We start from the raw sequence: 23,772 nt of genomic DNA on the forward strand, positions 1-23,772 counted from the left end.
ATTCCGCTGATCAGAGTCTTGGGCTTAAGGGGCCACATTTGCCCGACCGTTGTGAACAAAATGGCTGCCAAAGCGGACGGTATGGAAATTTGAGATAATTCGCGTAAGGAAGGAAATTCTCGAGCGGGGAAACTGTAAACATGGATATAATACCTATCTAATTGTTTGTGTTCATGAAAAAATTCTTTTGAGAAAGGTGTTTGCCTTAAAACAACCGACTGTAATTTACTCTTTTATTTACCTCCGGCAAAGTTCAGTAACAGATCAGTGTTTTCAGTGGCAATATTTACAAAACTAACTGCGAAGCTTACTGGTAAAAACTAAACTTACTTAGGCATGCGTAGTGTTCAACAAAAATTCAGATATGCTGATTATAATCTTGTCTTTCCTTATGTTAATTTGGCTCAGATGATTAATGCTCATTAAGACTTTAAGCTTTAATATTTCAAAATACTGAAAAAAGCAAGGTGTTCTGCATATAATTTCTGCAGAAATGTAACAACGACAAAGATACTGTGCATGTTGTTTCTGACACTAAAATTTACATTAAAATCCTGTCTTCATCATTAGCAGTTGCTGGTAAGTACGGTTAGAATTGTTTCAAGTATACAATATTTACAAGTTTAACAGTACTTCTCGCTGGAAACTGATTTATCAGTTAGAACTCAGTTTGCATTGGTATTGCATACTTATTCAAGCTTTCCTCAGTGTTCTTATTGTACACTGCAGTATCCGAGAGAGTTTCAAGTCTTCTTTCGCTAAAAAAAACCCTCACATGTTATCGTTCGAGAAAAATCTTTCTACACTTGCAAAAGAAAGACCGGCTTATTCTAAAAACGTAAATTTTTAACTGAAAGACGTAAAAAATTATCAGGAACAGAAATTCATCTCTCAACTCCATACCTTAGTTCCCTATTAGACCAATTAAAGTTTTCTATTTAGCCAATTAATTCATGTATTTTCCTTTCATTTCTCCCCAATAGCGTAACTCCATACTCCACTACATAAACACACATAAAATCTCCCATAATAAAATACTTCACAAAGTCAGTGCAATTTGTAATTTTAATTTGAAAACAAAATAAAATGTTTGTATTTATGTAAATGTATGTATGTAAGTGCAGTGTAGTGCAGTGCAGTACATTACGATCCTCCTATTTGAACTGACGAATGGAGGGCTAACACTCGAAACATTTGCTTAAGGTTACCGTATACCTTCAGGGGTGTCTCGCGTCCAAGCGATGTGGCGCGTCCGGTTTAAGCTGTAGATACCTAAGCCCCTATATCAAATTAAAGCTTATAGAGCTGGCTATCAAACCATACCAAAAATTTTGAAATAAAATGAATTGCCAATTTTTTCACGGTCACTAAATGCAAGCGTCCTAATCACCTCTTGGAAGCTACAAGTCAAAGCGAATTTTGTTTTTCGCCAATTTATTTTTTTCCTCGGTTTCAGGACAAAAAGCGCTAAAAAAGCGTGTCTGCGTTTTTCCATATTCAATTGTAGTAAAAAGTTACAGAACATTTTCGAAATAGGATTAAAAAAATGTGAAGTGATCATAAAAAAATCGCTCTTGGAGAAAAAATATTTCGAAATAAGCAATTCGCAGACACGTTTTTGTTTTTTATATGTTAATCTAGCTACTGTCCAAATTTGAGGGCAAACAAACAAATTCCGTTTGAGTTGTAACTCTTTAAAGTGTCTGCTTCAAGCGAAAAAACTTATCCGAGAAAACAGCGCTAAGAAAAATATCTTGCTTCGCAAACAAACTCCGCCCACAAACGCCTTCAACTGGGTTCTCAGATCACTGAGCCAATCAGCGCTTGAAAAATTTACTACCATTAACTCGCGGTGAAATTTACGCGTGAATCTGCAAAAAAACCTTGCGTTTCGCAATGCGCTCAAGGCGGAGAAATAATTTTTCTGCAGTTGGGTTTTTCTTGAAGCTGGTTTGGCAAAATGGGGAAGACGAAAAAGGATACGAACGCTAGAGTAGCTGGGCGACGAGAACAAACAAAAGAAAGCGCGGCAGAGCAAATGTGCATGGATAATGTTACAATGGATCTCAATGAGTTGGACGATTCATCGGTATCGAACTCAACAAAAGAGTCACTGTAAGCATCGCTGTTATCTCTGTTGAGTTCCCAAATTTTACACAACCTTTCTCTTCTCTTAACTCGATCTTTTTGCCCGCTTGATACGTCCGTAGCTTCATCCGCGAGGCCAACTTTCGCTTCTTCACTCATTGATGTACATGTATTTTTACTCATTCTTCGCTCTTTCGAACTGGTAAACGGAGTTTTCCGTGGTCCATGTTTACTTATAACTTAATAGAATTACATGTAATACGAAAAATGCTTGGATTAACAGTGCTGATTAACTGAGTAGCCAGCCAATTCGTGGTATCCATATCGGTAACATTCCCTTGAAAGTAGTCTCGGTTGATTGCATACACGTTATAGGGCTGTCAATCAAGAGGGAACTTCTACTTCCGGCCATAACGTAAAACATCCATTTCTCCGCCAATATAAGGTTTTTTTCAATTTTGTTTTCAGAAATTAGAGATTACTCTTCGACCATTAGTTTGAACCAAAAATCCAAATTTGAAGAAAATTGCCGATCTGAAGGTATACTGTAACCTTAAAAACACGCTAGGGTGGTTATTTTACCTTTATCAACTTCAATATGGTTACGTAGGGTGGGTGGGGTGCGATTAGCTCTCTTACCCTTCATTCATATTACGATACCAGGATTTCCGTTCTGTTAAGGAGGCACGGTGACCTCTTGGTTATTGCGCTCGACTCCGGATCGAGCGGTCCGGGTTCGAGCTTTGGCCGGGGACATCTCTATTGGTGGTGGGCTGTTTTCGGGCTGTCTATAATGTAAAATCTCAAGAAGAACTCGGCGCAACTTCTTTACACGCCAAAAGAAAATGATAGGGTTGCAAAGAGATCCTAGAAGACTAAATGTCACCACCCAATTCCAGATAACGCTTAACATATGCGGCCCTAAAATGTCTTTCGAATAATATGTAACTAAAATAAGAACTACAGAGGGAGTATAAGTTATTACTAATGTAACCAGAATAAGTGTTAAAGTGTTGGCCGCTTTGCTTTCTTTCTTCAGTCTTTTAGCTTCTTCTTCGGGCAGCTGTTCGGTTTGCAGTCGTTTTTTCTGACGTCGCGATTCTGAGAAAATATAGCAATAGGTGTAGCTGATAACAACAATGGCAACCAAGGCGAGCACTGACAGTATGACATAGTTCACCTCCATGTAGAGAAAGTAAAGATCTGTTCCATTGTCAATAACAGCCAGTGTAAGTTCATGAATAGTTACAAAGAGTCCAATGGCCCAGACCAAAAGAAGACCAGTTTTAATCCGCTGTTTGGTGACAATGGTCGTGTACCTCAAGGGATGTTTGATAGAAATAAAGCGATCAATGCTTATCAACACAAAGTTGCCCAAAGAAAGAAAGAATCTTCCTATCAGTGCGACAGCGCTAGCCTTTTCCAAGCTACAGAATGGTCCGTCGCTAAAGATACGCGTCAGTGCTACCGCGATTCCTATGTCTTGAACAACCAGCCCAATCAGTAAGTCTGTCCCCGCTAGCCCCGCCACAAGCAGGTTTGACTTTGATCGCAGTCGGTGCCTTGTTACGACGGCTACGATAACCAGCGCGTTTAACAGAATAGTCGGAAAGACTGCCAATAAATTGATCACAGTCACAGCAATAAGATTTGGATACGTGACATCGGTCAAGTATTCCAGTCTCCAAACAAAGCCATTCATGTAAGGACATTCTTCATTCGTGGATGGTGAAGGCAAAGAATCATTCCTCATTCTGCCTTTGAACTAGCTACGTCTTGACACGTTTGGAGTGTAAAGTGAAATTTTCGTCTTTAATTGTCAAAATATACAGTAGACCTATTGAATAGAGAAACTTCGTCATTCTTTCTCATTGGTTCCGAAAATTATCTTCAGCGGATTTTAGTCGTAAAGAATATTTTTTATGGGTCAATTGTAACACAACCACAGCTGTTTTTAAGATTCATCACAGAATATCACGGAATTATTCATGAAGAGGAAAATTGTCCATTTTGATGAGAATGTTGACACAGCATTGAAACGAAATTAAGTTAAAACTTATTATTACCTTAAGGTTAAAACAAACAGCATTGATTTCTGTCAACTTTCGAACTCACTCAAAAAATAATACAGAGCACGGCGTCTTGCTCTATAAACATGCAAAAAACGACCCTGGTCAATATCGTGAAAAGATCTCGATCCTTTCCTGCTAATATGTAGTTTTATTTACCTGACGCTTGGTCAAAAACCCAGATCTATTTGCATGTAATATGCCGTGTAATTCTGGCTGAACCGGGTTACTTACAAACCAAAAATACAATCATGGTTATAGCTAACTATAAAAAAGACAAAACAAAGCTTCACTTCAGTTTTTTTAGGTCGTACTCCAAGCAGTTAAGTGCGATGTAACATTTCTGATAGCTTCTAATATACATAATGCTGTTTAAATGCTTTATTGCTTTTGACCCTTATTTACGTACACGGTAATAAACCTTAGTAATGCAACCGATGTCGGTACAAACTATTTCCCGGTATTTGCGCAAAACAGTTGTGCCGAGGCTAAACAGCGGGCACGAGCAGTTGGTTTGTTGTTATGAACTAAGGATTGCCTTCTCCAACAACCCACTATAGCTACCTCCCCATTCACAAAAAAAAAAACAAAGGAAAGCTGTCATGTCTTCTGTGTTAATATGGGTATAATTGTGATCTTTTACGGCCAGTGTTGTCGCTATTACTGTTCAGAACAGGAGCAAGCCGGTAATTTTCTACTCTCAATTTAAAGAGGAATATCAGGTATAACCATTATTATTAAAAACTGGTTCGTTGGATAAGGAAATTCAAGGGTTTTCACTGGCTTAACCATCATGGTATATGAGTCATTATACAATGCAAGTACAGTAACCGTACTCGTAATTTTTGGGGGCGTTTTTATTTGTATTTCACTTTAGTTTTTTTGTTTTCTGTGGGCGCTTTTAATATAAAAACAACTATTCCACTCGCGCTAGTTGGATATGAGTTGGATATCAAACGCCCGCTTCTGAAATAATTGTAAATTTCAACAGCTGACTATTTTCAAAAATATATCTTTAATTGTAACATTGAGTGAATAGTAAATGCAAGCTATTCTTATCAATCCTTTTTTTTGTGAATTGGTCTTACCGTGGTTATGAGCTAAAAGCATCAGATTCTTTACTTTTAACATTACTGTGGCCGAGACTCTGAAATCAGTTCAAGTGTTGAGCTAAATTATTATCCCTTATCTTCTGCATACCATGCTATGCACTCATTGACTGGAAAGCATTACCTCAAGTTCGGTCTGTTATATTGATTGGATATTGTTTTACATTTTACTCCGTTATAATAAATGTTAACGATCAATTTGTGTTGATTAATAAAAATGATTTCATTTCGTCGCTTTCAACTTGTTATTCCGAAGAAACTTTTATAACTAGTGCGCTTGGCTTTGTTGTTAGCACGATCTTGCCATCGCTCCGGCGAAAGATACCCTGCCAATCTCACCAAAATACGCTAAGAAATCTAATAAAAAATTTCCAAATGGAGTTGCCGCTTGTGTTTATTGATTTCCTTTATTTGACTAGCTGCATTTGAATATGGAGTTTTTCGACATTGAGCATATGTTTTTTCTAAATTATTGTATTATTCCACTGTTGAGTTTTCGAAATTTTGTTCAACTGAAGTAAAGGTTTAAAGATTACTATCACGGGCACAATCTCAGTGAACGATAGAAGATAGTAACGATAAAGTTAATGGTGATGACAGACTTTTAAAAACTTTAGCTTAAATGGAATAAAACATGATAATAAATAACAGAACTGAATTGTTTTAGTTTTCTTTACGACTTACACAAGAAATAAGATCACTTAATTGCTATGGCTAGGCACCCGGACCGGTACTTAAAAGAACGATTAACATCTTAACTGATCATCTGTGTTGAGTTTTCGACCGGTTTGCATCCGATATAAAATTGATTACGGCTTAACCCTTACTGGCATGAAGCACCTGTCTCGAAGGAAATTTCGCAATCTTACCAAAATACATTCTTTAGAAGGTCTGGACGAGAATGCCAGAATCTTGCAGAGATCGTAGACATTCCTAGCGCAATGTTTGTCCTAATGAACTCGATTTTTATTTTACTCGGAATGTGATATTCAATTAAACGGAACCAGTTATAAACTGTGAAAAGCAGTTATTTTCATTAAAACTCGTGATTTAAACAGGGCGATTTAAAGGTGAAAATCAATTAACAGATCACGAGTAAATCTCGATGTATTTTATGAGATGTTGCTCCGAGAGCTTCCCCATGGTCACGAGCTATCTGACTTTCTTGGTTACTAACTTACATATATACCCGATGAAAAAGTTGTAACTGGCTTAAGGTTATTCCTCAGAATTGAATTGAGCTTTGCTATTGCACGCGATTTTCGCGTCATTAGCGCGCGCTCGCGAGCGCGTGCATATACACAACATATAGAAAATGGTGGTTTTTTCTAATCGGCTTGGCTTGCGACAGACAAATCTTGGTTTTTTATCGGAAACGAGTATCGGGACCTAACGATTTCTTTATTTAGTTTGAATGCAGCGATCACCTTCTTTCTATACAGTGAATATAGACCACTTTCTATTGCAGATTGACAAATTATCACTGAAAATGAGAGTATAGCTAGCACTGATGTGAAGTATAAATGAAATAATTCATATATGAACTGCGGTTGTAGATGAAAGTGAAGAATGATCATCCCAGTAAACTGATTTCCCAATTTAAGCAACTGTGTGGCTTCATAGCTCAGTTGGTAGAGCATCGCACCGGTATCGCGGAGGTCACGGACTCGAATCCCGTTCAAGCCCTTAATTTTTTTTTTTTTTTTAGGCTTCTTCTTTCTAGTTGCTTAAATTGGGAAATTTACTGCGATGATCATTCTTCAGTTTCATAGCTAGCACTCGTAAAAGATATGTGCCCTCAATAACACTGTGTGCATGGAAGATATTGAATCCCTGTCGACAAAATATGGGTGTCTTTATCATGAAACGTACATCAAATTGCTCCTTGACATTGATGCAATACATCCATTGTTGTATTTCTCGCTTAACTTTCTCCCTATTTTTCTGCTCTCACAAAGAGTAAAGTGAGTGGCTCAAATATAAACAATTCTAAAAGAGGATAATTTAATGAGGAATTATGGGGTTTATTGAAGTTCTTCCTGTTGCTAAACGAATACCGGGATCCCCCTTTTTTTATTTCAAAATTTAAGTTCTCTTGTTGTAAGCAGCCAACAGGCAAAATTTGCATGAATCTTTTTGGGGGGAATGACCTTAAGCCACTGACCTGAAAATGAGTAACCTTAACTAGGCTAAAAAAAAAAGGTCTGAATGAACTTAATACTGTACTTAATGTACTATTGTAGCACATATAGTGCCTGATTTTCACGATTAAAGATGCAAACTAACGGCACATGGTTGAGAAAGCGAAATATTCTTGTTTTCCAAAGAAATCAACAATTCTTGCAAAATTATATATATTTTCAGATCCAGTATTGGAGCAATTATGTACCGAACAGAATTTGGAGTATAAAATTAGTCAGATGAAAAAAGGGTCAACGACTCTTCCTAAGAGATACCTTGATAATCTCAAATCTTTAAAAATCTCTTTGAGAGAAAAAGTTTGAGTTTAAGTTTTAAAGGCCAAGTAAAAAAATTGACAAAAATTTTCAAAAGTTAAAAAAGAGAAAAAGAAACTTAAATTTTGACACGTCGCGCTCGTGTTGCGTACTACGTGTCGCGCGTTGCGAGGAGCGGCGAGTTTCAATTTTGCGTAGCCTGCACGTGAGTGTTTATTTTCGAATTTAGATCAAGACATGAAACTATCCAATTTGAATGCGGTTTGTACTCACGGCTGGAGAAGTGTGATTAGTTTGTACATTGTAATTTGCTGTACACGAGGAACGCAAAATAGTTCAGACAATGTATTTCTTTTCCATTGTTTTATTTACTCTGTTCTTAATACTGCTAAATTGCTTGTGTTTGTAATTAGATGAGGCACCAAGAGCGATCCACATTTAATCTGTTCCACTGTCTGGAGATGAGTAACGAGAACTGAAACACGTGATCAACAGTTGCGATGTAACGGATTAATCGCGAGAAAGTAATCAAAGGAAGATGTCTCAACTTTTGGGGCATTCACTTAAAATAAACTTATTTACAAATCCACTTACAATTCAATCAGTGGTTCCTGGTCATGTTGATCTAAATTATAGTCTCTTAATGGGTTATGTCCATAAGCCGGCGAGTGCAGCCATTGCCCAAAATATATCAAGGACATCTTGGGTTACATGCCGACAAATTCTTTACTGGGTATTCCACGTGTCTCATCTTTAAACTTCCACCGAGATGATTTCTTGTATTCAGTTTGTAGAGGAAGTGGTCTCTGGGGGTATTAGGAGAAATCAAACAAATGTGCCTCGCTTGCGTTGTCCACGTAGATGTCTTCAGTCTTTACCTCTAAACACAGCGAGTCGGTATCACTGAACGGTTTTGCAAGAGATCTATTCTTTGCCTTGACGTTGTTGTAGTAGAAATCAGACATCATCAGTACTTTGGAGAGTTCCAAGATTGCAAACCCTGCGAAAATGGGTCAATTCAGGAGCCATAATCGGGCAATTCAAATAAAGGGTTATCTTTAAATTGACAGCCGCAATTTCAATTGTGAAAATTCTACAATGATCGAACAAAGGCGCCCTTGTGAGCATATGTAATCTTTCTCTGTTGTCATAATTAAGTTCATTGACTGTTGCGTAAATATACAATTGGTTTGCCGAAGACTGCATTGTGATGCGGTGATCCATCGTCGCTTTCATATCAAGATCCAGGTATAATTTCGAATTCTTGTATTGTGTATTCTTGTCATGTAATTGAGGCAGCAATTTTGCAATGGAAGGTTCTTTCAAACCCATGTCTTCCTTCAACTGATAACGGTAAGGCGATAGCATGTCATCTTTAGCCATTCTCTCTGTCTTCAGGTACATTTGAAATATCTAATTATTCAAACCCATCCTCCGATGGCCAAGCAAACTATCGTGAGCAATGGCTGAGACATGGCATAAATGTAGCCGTAAAGATTATTTGTATTGAAGTAGATGATATATTAATTTCGACTCCAATGAAAACCGTACATCACACGCCACTGGTGGTGTATTCCAGGCAGATATATATTCACAAGTTTACTGATCAAACATACAGTAGTGATAAAGCGGTAGGCTGCAAGTGTTTTTCTCTAAATAGAATAAGCGCCCCTTGATGGTGTGCTAAGGCATCACTTTCGACCTGGCTTAACCCTGGTTGAAACAAATAAGCCTCGCTCTAGGTGGGATGGAAGGGGAGCGGGGTTGCGGGTTGTGTGTGGAGTATTTGCAGTATTGAAACAGCTGTTAGTGTTTTTTTTTCAAAGCTAAGTTCAGGGTGCAATAAAAGGCTTTTGCCGGAAATAAACGCAAGTCTCCATGTTTAGAAAGTGACAAAATTCCAAGTAAAGTTTTCAAGACAACAATTAAACCCTCATTATAAAGTACTGTAGTGTACTTGACAGCTAGAGTAAATCAAGCTGTATATTAGGACATAATGAACCAATCAGTCATTCTGTGTGTCATCTATTGCATAAATTTATCAACTACGTGGAAATATTTGTTTTGTTAAAGCTGGAAATCTCTGGGCACTTTTATTCTCGTTCTGCCAGTCTAATCACAGAGGCGCTTAAAGGCGTCGCGATAAGATGGGAAAGAACTGACAAAAATGTGCGTGGTGTTAAAACAGTCATACTTTTCAGACGGTTTAGCGCTGGCTAAAGCCATGAAAGCGCTGCAGCACTGATAATTCTCTTTGCCGTTAACATAGGGCGCCTATTCGAGGGCAGAACAATTAAGACTCTCTTAGGAATGAAAAAGTATTCCTATTGTTATCCAAAAACAATAGGAACATCCAAAACTCTATTTAGAAAGTTGATCTCAGTACGACGCCTCCTGGAATAAGCGCATCCATTAGAGCACAAGTTTGGCCAATAAATGCCATATTGCTCTTCAGGACTGCAGCTTATTCGACGGCATTTCTGATGTCATTTACAGCACTTATTCAGTGGACACGCTTATGAGTTGAGTGCGAAAGTCTAAAAGGTGCAAGGTGCTACATACCTCAGAAACGAACACCTCAAAAATACAACGCGTTAACACGAGTGCTACACAGTCTGCCACTTTTTATTTCTGATTTTTTTTTTCTAGAGCAAGTTGTATTTCCAGCTGTTAGCCTTCTATATTAGCATAGAAGAGCCAACTTGTTTTTGGATTTGCTAGTAAACCGTTATCATTATTTTATTTATTATTATTATCTCAGAAGTATAGCATAATTATATCAAGGGCGCGCGCTTAGGTGACTCTGCCGGGAAATACTCGCGAGGAGAAATGACGCCTCGCGCGAGTCTCCTCGTACTCGTCCTCTTCCTTTACCATTCAGCGAGAAGTCCTCATCAAATGGAAAATGATCACCTTCGGGGTTTCACAAGGAATCAAACACACCAGCCTTCAGTGACGAACAAACTGTTTATTAAAACTTATCACAAATGTTCACAAAAGTGATCGCCATTGGTCAGTTTTCTTCGACGTGACCCAGTCCAAGTTAGCTGTCGTGACGCCGTGTGAAAACACTGAAACACGTCGCAGATGGAATGTCTTTGGAGTAAACGATAAGATCACATCTGTAAGTACAGTTTTGTAATAATTGGGCGAGGCGGGAGGTGGGGAGGGGTGTTAGTAGACAGGAAGAGGGTGTTACTAAATATCTCCCTCCAAAGAGAAAGGAGGCTTAATAGAACTTGTAGGTTTAACTGCCATTCTTAAAGTCACTGATCCACATTCCAAGTGGAGGAATGCGAGAAATGTGTCTGGAGTTTGGCAATGTTGAAATAATTTGGGAAACATCACAGGCATCGATCACTGATAAAGGAGAGTAACTTGTATAAAATTGTCTTCCATTAGACATAAAAAGAAGAGTTTTTTTTTTAAAAAAAGTAGAGCAGAGCTGTTTGACTATGGTGCAGCAACTGTCATGTCAAAGGTCAAACATATGTTGTATGCATGGTGTGTATAGTGTTGACACCATGTTTATGTTTTGCTAGTTCGGTTTGCTTCGGCTCATTTAAAAATTTAATTTTGTCTGGCTTCGCCAGAGACTGGTGTCACTTCCCTTCAAGAAGACTGCCATACACATCAATTTGACTGAGTGTTTTGTTTCTTGAGATCGATGTTTGCGTTTGTCCCTCTCTTCGTCGACTTTGTTCGTTATCTGACATTCTGGCACCACATGATTCAAAAATAGATTCTAATGCATAAGGCTGTTGACTATTTTGCGTGTTGTATATGCCACTGTGGTTTAGATCAGGCAAGATTTCATTAGTTGATGGTACTTGTTTAAATGTCCCACTATTAAATGCGATCGCACTTCATATCACACAAGTTCTTTGCTACTGCGAGAAAGCTAATTTATGCAGCCTGCTTGATTCAGGCAGGCAGATTTCTTATTGGTTGAAATAAACAATGTGAAGTCCACGAGTCCAGCCATGAGTTTGGGGGAGGAGCATGGGCTCCTTTCCTGAACAGCGGCTGGCAATCGAGCCTACGTAGTAGACTATCCCTGAAAAGTTATTTGCAGTTGTACTGCAACATTAGAAGATGTTTCAATGTAATCTTCTAAGGTTCCTTCTTGTCGATTATTGTCAATTTCAAGTTAAGTCTTCATTTTCTCGTAAAAAATAGTTTTCATTTCTATTTTCTGTGTTTTCTTTTGTCCATCACCGATCTTGTAGCGTATATTTCAATCAGTATTAAACGTTTTGCTTCAAACATATTGGTCTGATGCAACCACTGCCAAAATTTGGAACTTGCGAAATTTTTGCCAATTTTGCCTTGCCAAAATTTGAAAATAAGCTAATTTGAATTAGCTCTAGTGCGACCTGGCCCTTAATAACCAAAATAAACAGAACACGATCCTGATAAGCTTAGCGCAAATTATTAATGATGCAAAAACCATCAGCCACAAGACGCCGAACATACAAGTTGAATTCTGGTTAAAATGCCGAAGAAATAAATTAATGCTGGCTAGGAAGCCACAATTTACAAGGCAAAAAACCTGTTACGTTATATCAACGAAACGCCACAGAACTCCAACACGGGCGTAAGCTTAAATAATTTATCAGCTTCAATTCAAGTCAAAAAGTGCTTCACGTGAAGTTGTGCCGAAAAACTGTTCACTCACCTTGCAAGGTAAGCTACGAAGAACCACGAAGTAGAGTGTAGTAACAAGATTTGAACGGCTAAAGATCTTCATGACCACGCTCGCTTGCAAACAAGGAATGAATTCGAGGAAAATGCTCAGCGAGCTTTGGGAATGACTCGAGTGTAGCTTTACACAGACCGCTGTATTCAACAACCGTGTTTTGCTGGCGCAAAATTCAAATTTGCCGCGTTTTTGACGCGACTCAACGACTGAAATTCTGACTGAGGGTCCGGACTTATATTTTCAGAGCTACGAAATAAAATTACATCGAAATTAAAATTTTAAGCAAAAGAAATTTATAAGAAGCTTAATCTCCATAAACGACATTAGGAAAGATTTCCGTATAACCCCATACATTTATTATGCATGCAGAATTATTAATTATGAATGCGCTCTATTGTTTTTGAAGACAATAGGAATTCCCGAGGGTATTGAATATATACATTGATAATTACTACTTACTGTATGAATAAAAGAGGATTTCATTGCGCGCTTTTGCGTGCTGTCTTTTCGCTGATTCTCTTCTTCCCCTAGCTCCATTCTTCTCTCTTCTTCTTCTCCATATTCTCCAGGCTCCTTGCACATTTTTTTTCCTTTATTTACCTTGTACCCCTGCAGGTCTCGAACCACTTACCTTTCGCATACCTCTCGCTTACCAGTCTCTCTTCCACACCACTACACTACGAGGTTCAGTTGAGAATTTGCACTCGAAAAATCATTTTTATTTTACTTCACTCGTTCACATTGCCAAAAATTTACATTACAATTGAATTATTCCTCTGTTTAAAGCATGTTTCACGCTGCACGAAAACACGCATCGCATGTTTTTATCACTAGCTCCCTGGTGAACATAAAGGGGATGATTTATTTCTTTCTCCCTGTTGCCTCTACTCTCTTGTCATTTACAGTTCACCGTTTTTATAAGAATGTCTTCTCTAAACTTTTTTAAATTGTGCAAAATTTTGGCGGATCACGATCAGTGCATACAGTGGTGCAAGGAACACAACCTGCTCGCGTCGTCAGTTATGTGTCCACGGGAAAATTGTAGCAATACATTGACGTGGACACGACGAGCTTCATCGCGAGATGGGTTCGAATGGCGGTGTTCGAGAAGAAAATGCAATGGCATGGCATCAATGCGCCAGAACTCATGGTTTTCTGGAAGCAGGCTGTCCATTGAAAAAGTATTAGCCCTAACGTACGCTTGGGCGCACAAATTTACTATTACTCAAGCAGTGCACGAGACCTCACTAGATGACGAAACCACGTCAACAGAAACGGTGATAGATTGGTATAACTATTGCCGAGAGGTTTGTGCCGACAGAATCATGAATCATCATGCGGGGCAAATAGGCGGACCAGGTAAGACTGTGGAGATTGACGAGTCCAGGTTTGGCAAAACGAAGTACAACCGCGGTCGCTACATCGAAGGACAGTGGGACGGTCTTTGGCGGCATTTGCCGCGAGACCAAGGCCTGCTTTCTTGTTCCGGTAGCGCAAAGGGATAAAGACACACTCTTACCCATCATACGCGCCCACATATTGCCGGGGACACGCGTGATGAGCGACATGTGGAAAGTTTACGATTGCCTAAAAGACGAGGGCTATAGTCATCTCACAGTTAACCACAGCCTAAACTTCGTAGACCCAGACACAGGTGCGCACACCCAGCGCATTGAAAATACATGGTGGGGAGTCAAACGAAGTATGCCTCGTACAGGAACATCCAAAGATCTCTTTGAAAGCTACCTACAGGAATGAATATGGCGTAAGCACTATGGAGATGATCCTTTTGGAAACATTATCAAGCATATCGCCGACTTGTATGAAGTGCGCAAAGATGCGTAAATTGTTCCTTGTAACACTGTATGCACTGTTCGTGATCTGATCGTCACTTCATGGAGGAAAGAAACAAAATACACAGCTTCATCGCATGGGTCTGAACTTGAGGAAGGAAATCAAGGGGAAAAAAACGCCGAGAGACGCGACAGGTAAGCTATAATTTTTATTTCACTTTGTTTACATTTACAAAATTAGTATAATAGTGGCTAACCCGCTCAACAGATTATCGCTAACCGCAAGCAGCCGGTTTTGCTTAGGCCTAAAGCAGTATTTTTAAGCTTTTTTAAACTAGCGAAGAGGTCTAAATCGCTTTTATTTTAAGCAGTTTTAAGCCTGCGTTCAGTTTAAAAATACGGTAAATGCGGCCCAAATCATGATATTTCGCATCTGATGTCCGTAAAATTATTCTCAAGTTTTAGGTCTCAAAGAAATCGTTCCATTTTTGCGTATTTTAGATATGCGACACTTAGAAAAAAAATGGTAAAATTTAGAGTTATTCAAATCAAATAAGTCTCAAAGGAGCACTATTGTTTACTCTATTGTTTAGTTAAACAAAGAACTGTATGCATAATAAATGTAGGGGTTATACGGAAATCTTGCCCGACATTATAACAAAGGACAAGAGCTTTGGCGCAGTTCAAAATGGGCAGGTTCAAGCCAAACTTAAAATTCTCAGTATCATATGTATCACTCGTATTTGTGATATAAACTTTTCGAGCATGACAAGAGCTTCACCGAGAGCTAGAAAACATGTTACTTCACCATCTAAGAATATTATACTATTAAAACATTTTAGAGGTGTGCATGTAGACGAATAAAGACCATAGACAAGCGCTTCATTGACCACGCAGTCGGCAAGGCGGGGAAACGGCTTTAGCTTTTACCTTTCCTTTCTAGAGTAGGTTTTTGCACTTTCCACAGGTTTGCCGACTGCCGCCAACTGAGATGCTTTTTGTATCTGCTTGAATCCATGTTTACTGTGTTCTTGGTACGGCAAGCTCGGACAAAAGTTGAAACCAGCTCGTTTCAGAAGAAACGAGGAAACATTTGACAAGAAATTTGCATGGGAGCGTGCAATAATATCAGTAGCACAAATGGTACGTGAGTGTTCACTGGGTTTTTCACAAGCCAATCATTTGCAGGCATAAATTTATCATGTGTCACGGAAGTCACGATTACACAATTGCGGAGAATAGTCAGAAAGATCCGAAGTGTTTAGAAAAATACACAATATTAGGTATATTGTGCAAACGAACAATAGACAGGATATTTTCATTCAATAAAGTCATTATGTATAAAGCTGGATGATTGGCACCAAACTTAGGACCTCTTAATAGACCAATTTCGATATATTAAAATTCAGCCTAAAACAATAGATCCCAGTTCGAGGCTCTGGGGAATAACTACAGAGTTTGTGGGGATTATTCCCGAGAGCCTCATGCTGAGGTCTATTGTGTTAAGCTGAATTTTAATATATCGAAATTGGTCTATTCATATGAGCCCGGTCAACCGGGCTGGCTCGGTTTCCGAGATCTCGCCTCGCCACTCTTTCCTTCGTAAAAATGTCGATGTGTTCAAATGAGAAGCCGAGCTGCTCCGATTACCGAGGTCTCGGTTTTTGCGACCGAGATCTCGGTAACCGGGATGAAAATTTTCCCATCTGAACACTCCAGCTCAGGTAACCGGGACGAAACTTTTTGGACAAAATACTAGTATAGCCCTAGCCCTAGTTGTTCGAAAGGTGGATAACGCTATCCACCTTTCGAACAACCCGGGCTTTAGCTTTTCACGCAAACTTGAGCGCCAAATCTGTCTAATTCGGGCCACAGAATGATAAACAGCGATTTTTAATTTCTAACAGATCGATAAACTAGAATGTATCTCTTTGTGAGAAAACTGGGCGGGCATTTGTTTTCCTTCTATGAAACAAATTACTGTTTTATACCGAGGTGTCAACTTGTAGGTCGGAACGCAGTCAAATCTGGTAGAGAAATATAAAGTGTACCTTAAATATGATTAACGAATTATTACAGTGCCTGGGAGGTCCGCATAGTCAAAAACTGTGACCGAGGTCTTGAAAATCCTGCCGGCAGTATTTTCAAGTCCGAAATCACAGCTTTTCACTATACGGACAGACCCTATTTTTATTATAAGCAGGCAAATAATTAATATTACATCTAGAGGCAAATTAAACGGCACTTTTTGTATTAACTATGTCATCTCCTGACTACATTTACTCAATTTTTAGGCAAATAACATGTTTATTTTTTCCTGTGGTAAATTGGCTTTCAAATGGGTTTGTTTGTTTGAATCGGCTTCCGTGCCGTCTACAAACCTTTCGTAAAAAATCGTCGCAAAGAGTGAGTAACTCAGATACTAGAAAAATAATTAAAAGATGTATAAAGGAACAGTTGTAGAAAATATTCCTTTTTGTAAGGGAAATGAATGAGCCTGTGATGGTGATTCAGGGGACTCTTTTCACAAGTTATTACAAATATAGAGTTTTCGAGTTCACTTTTGTTGAAACTGATCTATATTTGTGGTCATTTTCTGACCTGGCCGTTGTAATAATAAAAAAATTATACCCGGCCACTGTGTACTTTCCTTGAATTTCACACTCATCTAGAGGCAAAGTCAGCAAGATCGTTTGAAAATGTTTTTTACAAATGTTCAACGGTTTTACATCTAATATTTTCAAAAAAATTGCTTTTCTCCTGAACATCGTCATGTTTTATCCTATCGAGCCGCCACCTTAATCATCGATGAACGCGTAATAAGGCAAACGATTGACGTCGATTATCGCTAATTTGTTCACGAAAAAAAATTTCAAAAAGCAAAATGATGGCAAGCAGCATTGGATAATTTCACCCGCTCCCGGAACCAATCAGATTGCCAGATTTGTTGAATTGTGCCATGATTACGGACTGAGAAAAAAATAAAAGAAAAAACGATTTTTTTTTTCCTCCCCTAAGGGGTGAGAAGTAATAGCTTTCTCTCTTTACTACACTGCTATGATCTCGAAATCTCGTGTTCTTCGTGTTCCTTACAGATTGGTTTATGAACACCAAATATCAAGCAATCCACTGACAATCCACTACGGATATTGTTCCTGTGTTTATGTTAATTGCTTTAGTTACCTTTATTCTAACTGTCTTGATCTTTTATTTGTGTCCAGCAACCTATATTTTAAACGAGTTTGCTCCAGAAACGTAAAACATGGGCATGCGATCATCTGTGATCAAATTCTGAACTCTCGAACCTCACTCGACTAGCTATTTGAAGAGTACAGTATAAACGATTTATCAATACCTCTAACAATGAAATCAAAACTTCCTCAGTACTCTTGTAATAAATATACATTTCACAGGACGTACCTTCGGGTAAGTTCATATCCAAGTGTTCTTTACTTTGAATGTCAATATCCAACAAAAATGTTTCCCGTGAGTATGCAGAGAGGTCGTTTGGTCTGACACCCGTTTGATATTTAGCGTCAAAAGGAAGCATCGATACCAAACCGTATGTTTGTTGCCAAACAGATTGAGGGAATATCACGGCTTAATTCAACTGGTCTCGAGGGTGAACTACGAGTAGGTTGACACCAATCGGTCCAGCTTAACTTTATATTCGGCTGCCTGAGTCCGAGCTGGTCTAGTTACAGAATGAATCCTTTATTGCTAGATAGCGCTTTTAGAATTGAACCTCACTGTGTACGTAACGCGCTGCGATTGGCCGATTCGTTCGGCCTACGTGTTGTGGGATAACAGGATAAAAAAACGCCGAGACTTGTTACCGAAAGGTGACTCTAAAAAAACTCCAAAAGTGGCACCAAAAGAGAGTTACAAATGTCTCTCGCGACTAGAGATACGGGTTAGATACTCTGGAAATATTAGAACATGTCCCTTTAAACCAAATTAACTACTTAAGAACTGTGCAATAATTATCAGGAGGGGGTGGGGCTGTAAAAAAACAGAGAGGGGAACATCATGGAAAATCATACCCTTAGGGAGGGAAGGTAACATGCAAATTTCTTTTTGAAAAGTAGGTGAGGCGGCATAGGCAAGTGGACTTTTTGTAGTTATTATCATTACAAAAATATAATACAAATATTACCTTCACTGGTAACATTACTTACAATAACAAAATAGAGCGGTTTTCAATTACTTACCAATTAGACTACTCAGCAAATCTCAAACTGTAGTAAAACCAAAACCAAATTAAATGTCTAATTACTTTCTACACTTATTGAAAACTGCTCTAGCTTGCAAAACCCTAACATTTGCCTGCGATACTTACTCTAGTTACAGTACTAACATAATTCACAATTTAACAACCTGAACACAACTTACAACGCTAACATTGCTTACAATTTATTAGTACCTAGTTATATTACTTACTTATTTAAAATTGTGCATCATGCTTGATGTCAACTAATATTACTTGCTTTTTCTTATCTTGGCTAAATATCAACACACAGTGCTATTTAAAATCAAGGGAAAACATGTTAAATATGCTATTAATCCAGAAGCCATAATCGGGGACGGAGACCGTAAGTCTTGGGATCCACGCACATGTCGGGGACTCTCGCGTGGATGTTGTCACGTTGCCTGATCAAATGATGAGAGTTGCGAGATTCTCTTGCAGATTTTTCACGATGGCAGGGAATAACGCAGGGAATAAGAACCAGGGTTCTTATTTGTAGTTTTACGCTCTGAGCTAATGGAAAAGGTGAGTTTTCAGGGTCGAAAACAAGACTTCAATTTCGCGCTGTGGATGAATATCTGCTCGCGCTACTTGTACAAGTAAGATTTTGCGTTTGTTCTGTAAAGAGATGTTATGTAAGAAAACTGTACCATGGTATCAAGATAATTTGTGAATTTTCCAAACAATACTTAGTCATAACCAAATTCTGATAATTTCTTATTGTTTCTGTTTGTTTGGCGAGTTTGCAAAAGTTTTTGAAAGGAAATTCTGATATATATCCAACTAGTTTTTTGCTGTGTTATGGAAAAGCTGTTATTCATCAACATATGTGAAACTTAAAGTGGAGTATTGTGGAGCTCTTGTAAAAGAAGTGAGCGGAACACAACTTGGTCAGTGATATAAAGCGGGACAACAGTAGTGGTATGGGCTAGTCCAGTACAGATTTGACAGGTATTGTGATGCAAATGAAAAGGTATAGTTATGGAAAGGAGTTCTATTGTTTTCTCGAGTTTCACGTATCCATGGTAACCAGAAGCCCCACCCCCTTTGGCGTCATTAATCTCGTTTCCGTGTTGACCGAGTAAAAAGCCTGGTTTTTAACATAAACAAAAGAATCACGCCATTTTAAAGTTACCCATTAACTTTAATATCAAATGTTTCCCTAAAATTACAGGACAGAGGCGTGTGCAACTCCCTAGTGGATTGCGCTCCTTATGAATGAAACTATTTACAGAAGTGTTTACATATGGCACAACAGTTCAATCATGTCCCCATCCTCGTTCGTTATTCTTTTATAGCCATAGGGATATGTTTTGAAGGTGTAGGGATCTATCACCCGTTTTTCGTAAACAAGCTGGTACTTTTTCGTCTGAGAGACTGTGGTCAGTGAGTACTCTTTGGAGTTTCGAACGATGTGATAAGGCTTGTAAATATCAGTTTGTCGCGTTTTCTCGAGAGGGCGTTGAATTTCGTCTAAAACATTTTGCCGCAACACTTGATAATTTAACTGCTTGCTACCTTCACTGTTTAAAGAGATTCCCCTCACTTTGCATTCTCCTTTTTCTTTCTTCGTGAGGTAGCCATAATTTTTCGGTCCCGCGGACGCAAATTCAGTGATGAAGTCGTCTTCTTCCAACTCGTCCTTGAAATCAACGAGAAAGTCGTCAAGGGGAGGATTGTTTTCATGGGGTAGAGTGGAAAAAATAACGCTGTCGGTGTCTGTGTACTGTACTCGTTCTTGTAGCATGTCCAGAGCTGCATACAAACGAAGTCGAGCCCAACATGTCGTGAAACAAGCGATGAAAATGTTGAGGTTTGGTGAGACAGGTTCGTCATTCGATTTCAGTTTATAGTGAACTTCAACGATGTCTTCAGACAATACACTCACGTAGCAAATGTCATTTGCATCACTTTCATGGAATGCACTGAACCTCATAGGATCCCCGAACTCTTTGATTTGAGTTTTGCTGGTGCGCTGGCCAAACTTCCCCCACATGGAATTTAACATCATTTTTGCAAGGCTACGTTTGCCGAGATTCTTTTCAATGTTGTTGCGGTTGAGTTCGATGCCCTCTTTCGCTTTGTAGGATCTCAGATGTTCTTGCTGTTTGACGGGATCATTGTCTACATGAGCTGGCCAGCCGCTTGCCTCCTCTTTAATCTTTAACCATGTAATCACATAGTCTTTAAAAAGACCTTTCCTCGTTTCAGAAAAATGCCACACTTCGTGAACGTAAGTTATTTTGTAGCCCTTCTCAACGGCTTTGTTCAGTTCGCGGGTACACCATGTACCTGTAATTTGTCTTTCACTGTCGCTGTGACTGCAAACCCAGGACCGTTGTAGCATTGGTTTTTCCATCTCTTCTTGTACACAGGCTCTACATAGCGGGAATGTCAGTTTACCATTTTCACGCAGCGGAAGTACTGGATGAAACAGTTTTTCTGGAGGTAAGATTGTGACCTTGGCAATCCCGAAGTAATTTTGGATGTTTGTGTTTTCCGGCTGAAATATAATTTCAGGGTGGCCGACAGGATACTCAGCATTCTTATTGATGAACGGATAGAGAGATGTAAAATCATAGTAATGAATCTTCTCTCCTGAGGCGATGTCAGCCAGATGAAAAAGTTTGACAGCGTTTGTTCGTCCGCCGCAGAAGGCATCACGGGGATTTAGTGGCTCCACCAAATCGAGGCTGGTTACAAAGTTCCTGACGTCCTGCCTTTCTTCTTTCATTTTCCGCCAATCACACTCCCACATTTCGATGACGTTGTAACCTCTGTCACGAAAGAATTGTAGTTTTTCCTGGGTGCATAGATACACGTCGGCAGTGCAGCGGTGCTCTAATCTAAGGTGTGTTTCGGATCTGTTGGGATAGCATTTACGACAGCCATGCCAAAAGCAACCTTGAAATTCGTAGACGGTGTTCGTAGCTGCATTGTAGCCGTCCACGGTGTAGCGACTGTTGGGGATACGGTATTCCCCATCATTTCCAACATGTTGAATTCTCCCACTGATCTGACTTTGTTGCCACAGTAGAGATTCCATAGCAACTTTCGACTGATTTGTTTTTAGTCGCCAACCGTGGAGAGGCTCGGAGGCAATTGTGTTGGCTTCCATTCGGTTTTGTCGCAGGTCTCGATTGCATGCCGAAGCTATAGTAATATGACTGAAGGGGTCAAACTTTGTCTCTTTTTCAAAAAGTCGTTTGAAAGTAAGGCATCCCTCCTTCAGTAATTTCACGTCCGACTCGCAATATTCCAGCAATTCTTTCTGGAAATCGAACACTACATTCTCAGCTCTTTCTTTATCATGCCATTTCTCGAAGTCTTTACGGCCGTTGACAGACATTGATTCAGGCATGTAAAATTCTTTCTCGGAAATTGGTCCCACGTAGTCTTGATTTTCAGGCGTGTTAAACAGGTGAGGAAAATAGCCCTTCTTTAACTCTGTCAATCCGAATGTCTTTGGAAATGCAGAAAGCTGCATTTGAAAAAATGACAGAGAGTCAATAAAGTTAATATTTTCAAAGGTTAATTGGAGAAGTTTAGCTCCATTTCTGATTTGATTGAGGACCCTGTGTTGGCGATGATATTCCTCCACGACGAAATAGGAGTCGTAGCCAGAAAAGTTATGGGCCAAAACAGTTACATTGCGCGTGTCCAGTTAACGTATCCGGCCTTTCCAGGAAATCAAGAATGCAATCTTCACCTTTGAAGTGCAGTGGAAAATTACCATCCTCAGTTTCCGCTATTAAAAGATTAGGGATGTGTTTGCCAGTGTCTTGCATCGCCTCAATATCGAAGAAAACGAGAATGGGAGGCTTTTCATCATCATCATCATCATCATCATCATCATCATCATCATCATCATTACCATTATCCTCTGCTTCGGCTTCGGTTAGTCGCTTGCGTTTTTTCTTTTTCTTTCTCTTCTTCTTTTTTTCTTTTTTCTCTTCGGTTAGCTCTTCCGGTGTTTTAGGTATCTGAATAAAGCATCGGTGGCTTGCGGCCTCTATGTACTCGTGGCAAGAGGGACAGTCTATGTAACCGCATTCATGTTGTTGTTGCTTCGAGACCCACCAACAACTTTTTACAGCTACGACATTTGCGGCGATGACTGCAAACACTGATGTTTTTGGAGTCAGCGGTTTTTCCCTTGTAGGATTTCGTCAGATGATTTTGAAAACAAACATCACCATAAAACATCCGCGTACAGGATCCGCAGGGTGTAGCTGGTGGTTGATTACGACACCTGGCCTCTGTAAAGTTCTCACATCCCGTTTGTAAGCAGGAAGAACAATGATCAGGGTTGTTTTCACTGGCGTGTTGACCTTCGTTATTGTAGGGTTTGAGACACCTAGCGCAGAAATAACTGTTACCAAAAGAACCCAGGTAATGTAGTGATCACATTGTAGTGTTCATTATCATACAACAGTACCAATTGTTTTTCCTGAGGCTTTCCAAAAGAAGTCACGCTATAACCTCAGGTAGCGTCCACAAGTAAGAGCTGATAATTGTTCAAGGACGGCGTCAATGCAAATCTAGTGAGTTCCTCGTAACCGCATTTTGCCATCTCTACATTAGCTTCTATATGCAGCTTGATTGCTTCATCTCTCTGGATAGAGACACCTCTTCTGAAGCTATTCCATTTAGGGTGATCATCCACTCTAGCTTTAGTTGTCACAATGGCGCGGGCGCAGCATAGTTCATCTTTGTTATCGATACTGATGACAGAACCTTTCAAACGTTTGAAAGTTTCTGGATTAGAATCTCCAGGTTTCAGTTTTCGTTTCTGACCGCTACCGCGAGGAGATGTACGAACGTGTGTAAAAGATAATTGAAACGAATCATTCATTTCAAAGTTCTCGTTTGAGTTTAGCACCTGTGACATTTGCTGCAGCAGACTGTGGACACGATCGCTACCATTTAACCATTCCTCCGCCGGTAAACCTCGATAAGCATAGCTGTTGACTAAGCGATTGCTGGCTAAATTGAAGTAGACACGATCAGCGGCTGGTATCCTGTCTCGGAGAATCAAATTTTGGATTGTTCTATGTAATCCATCAGCAACTGCTGCTGCCAAGTTTTGTTGAGGTATAAATTGTCCCATCTGACGAATGTTGGAGGTGTAGTGACGCTCTCTAACGCCCATTTTTTTGCTGTGACAATCTACGTACGGGTTGAGTACAAATTTCCTCGGGTAAAACATAGTCCAGAAATATGCGAAAATAGACTCGATTAAGTTCTGTATCAGCGTCACAAATTGCTAATGTTATCATAACATTAATTTGAGCGAATGGTGAATGGAT

General features: G+C 39.3%; 1 protein-coding gene and 2 pseudogenes across 1 annotated transcript; 1 reads left to right on the forward strand and 2 right to left on the reverse strand.

Annotated features, from left to right (window-relative positions):
- Window positions 1-1,110: 1,110 nt before the first annotated feature.
- On the reverse strand, window positions 1,111-3,880 carry LOC149113957 (uncharacterized). The gene is made up of 2 exons (XM_089286596.1): window positions 2,641-3,880; window positions 1,111-1,197 (listed from the first exon to the last, which is right to left on the reverse strand). Exon 1 carries the CDS (start codon window positions 3,839-3,841, stop codon window positions 2,765-2,767), a length of 1,077 nt encoding a protein of 358 aa, XP_089142722.1. The 5' UTR covers window positions 3,842-3,880; the 3' UTR covers window positions 1,111-1,197; window positions 2,641-2,764.
- Window positions 3,881-12,921: 9,041 nt separating this feature from the next.
- On the forward strand, window positions 12,922-14,551 carry LOC149113958 (uncharacterized; annotated as a pseudogene).
- Window positions 14,552-19,703: 5,152 nt separating this feature from the next.
- LOC149113959 (uncharacterized) lies at window positions 19,704-23,630 on the reverse strand (annotated as a pseudogene).
- Window positions 23,631-23,772: the final 142 nt, after the last annotated feature.

Source organism: Orbicella faveolata, unplaced genomic scaffold, assembly GCF_042242905.1.
Source record: "Orbicella faveolata isolate gen_17 unplaced genomic scaffold, um_ofav_v1 contig_14, whole genome shotgun sequence".
NCBI lineage: Eukaryota > Metazoa > Cnidaria > Anthozoa > Scleractinia > Merulinidae > Orbicella > Orbicella faveolata.

What these genes read in the sequence shown, in the direction of transcription:
- LOC149113957 (XM_089286596.1), bottom strand. Translation starts at nt 3,841, where the DNA reads ATGAGGAATGATTCTTTGCCTTCACCATCCACGAATGAAGAATGTCCT.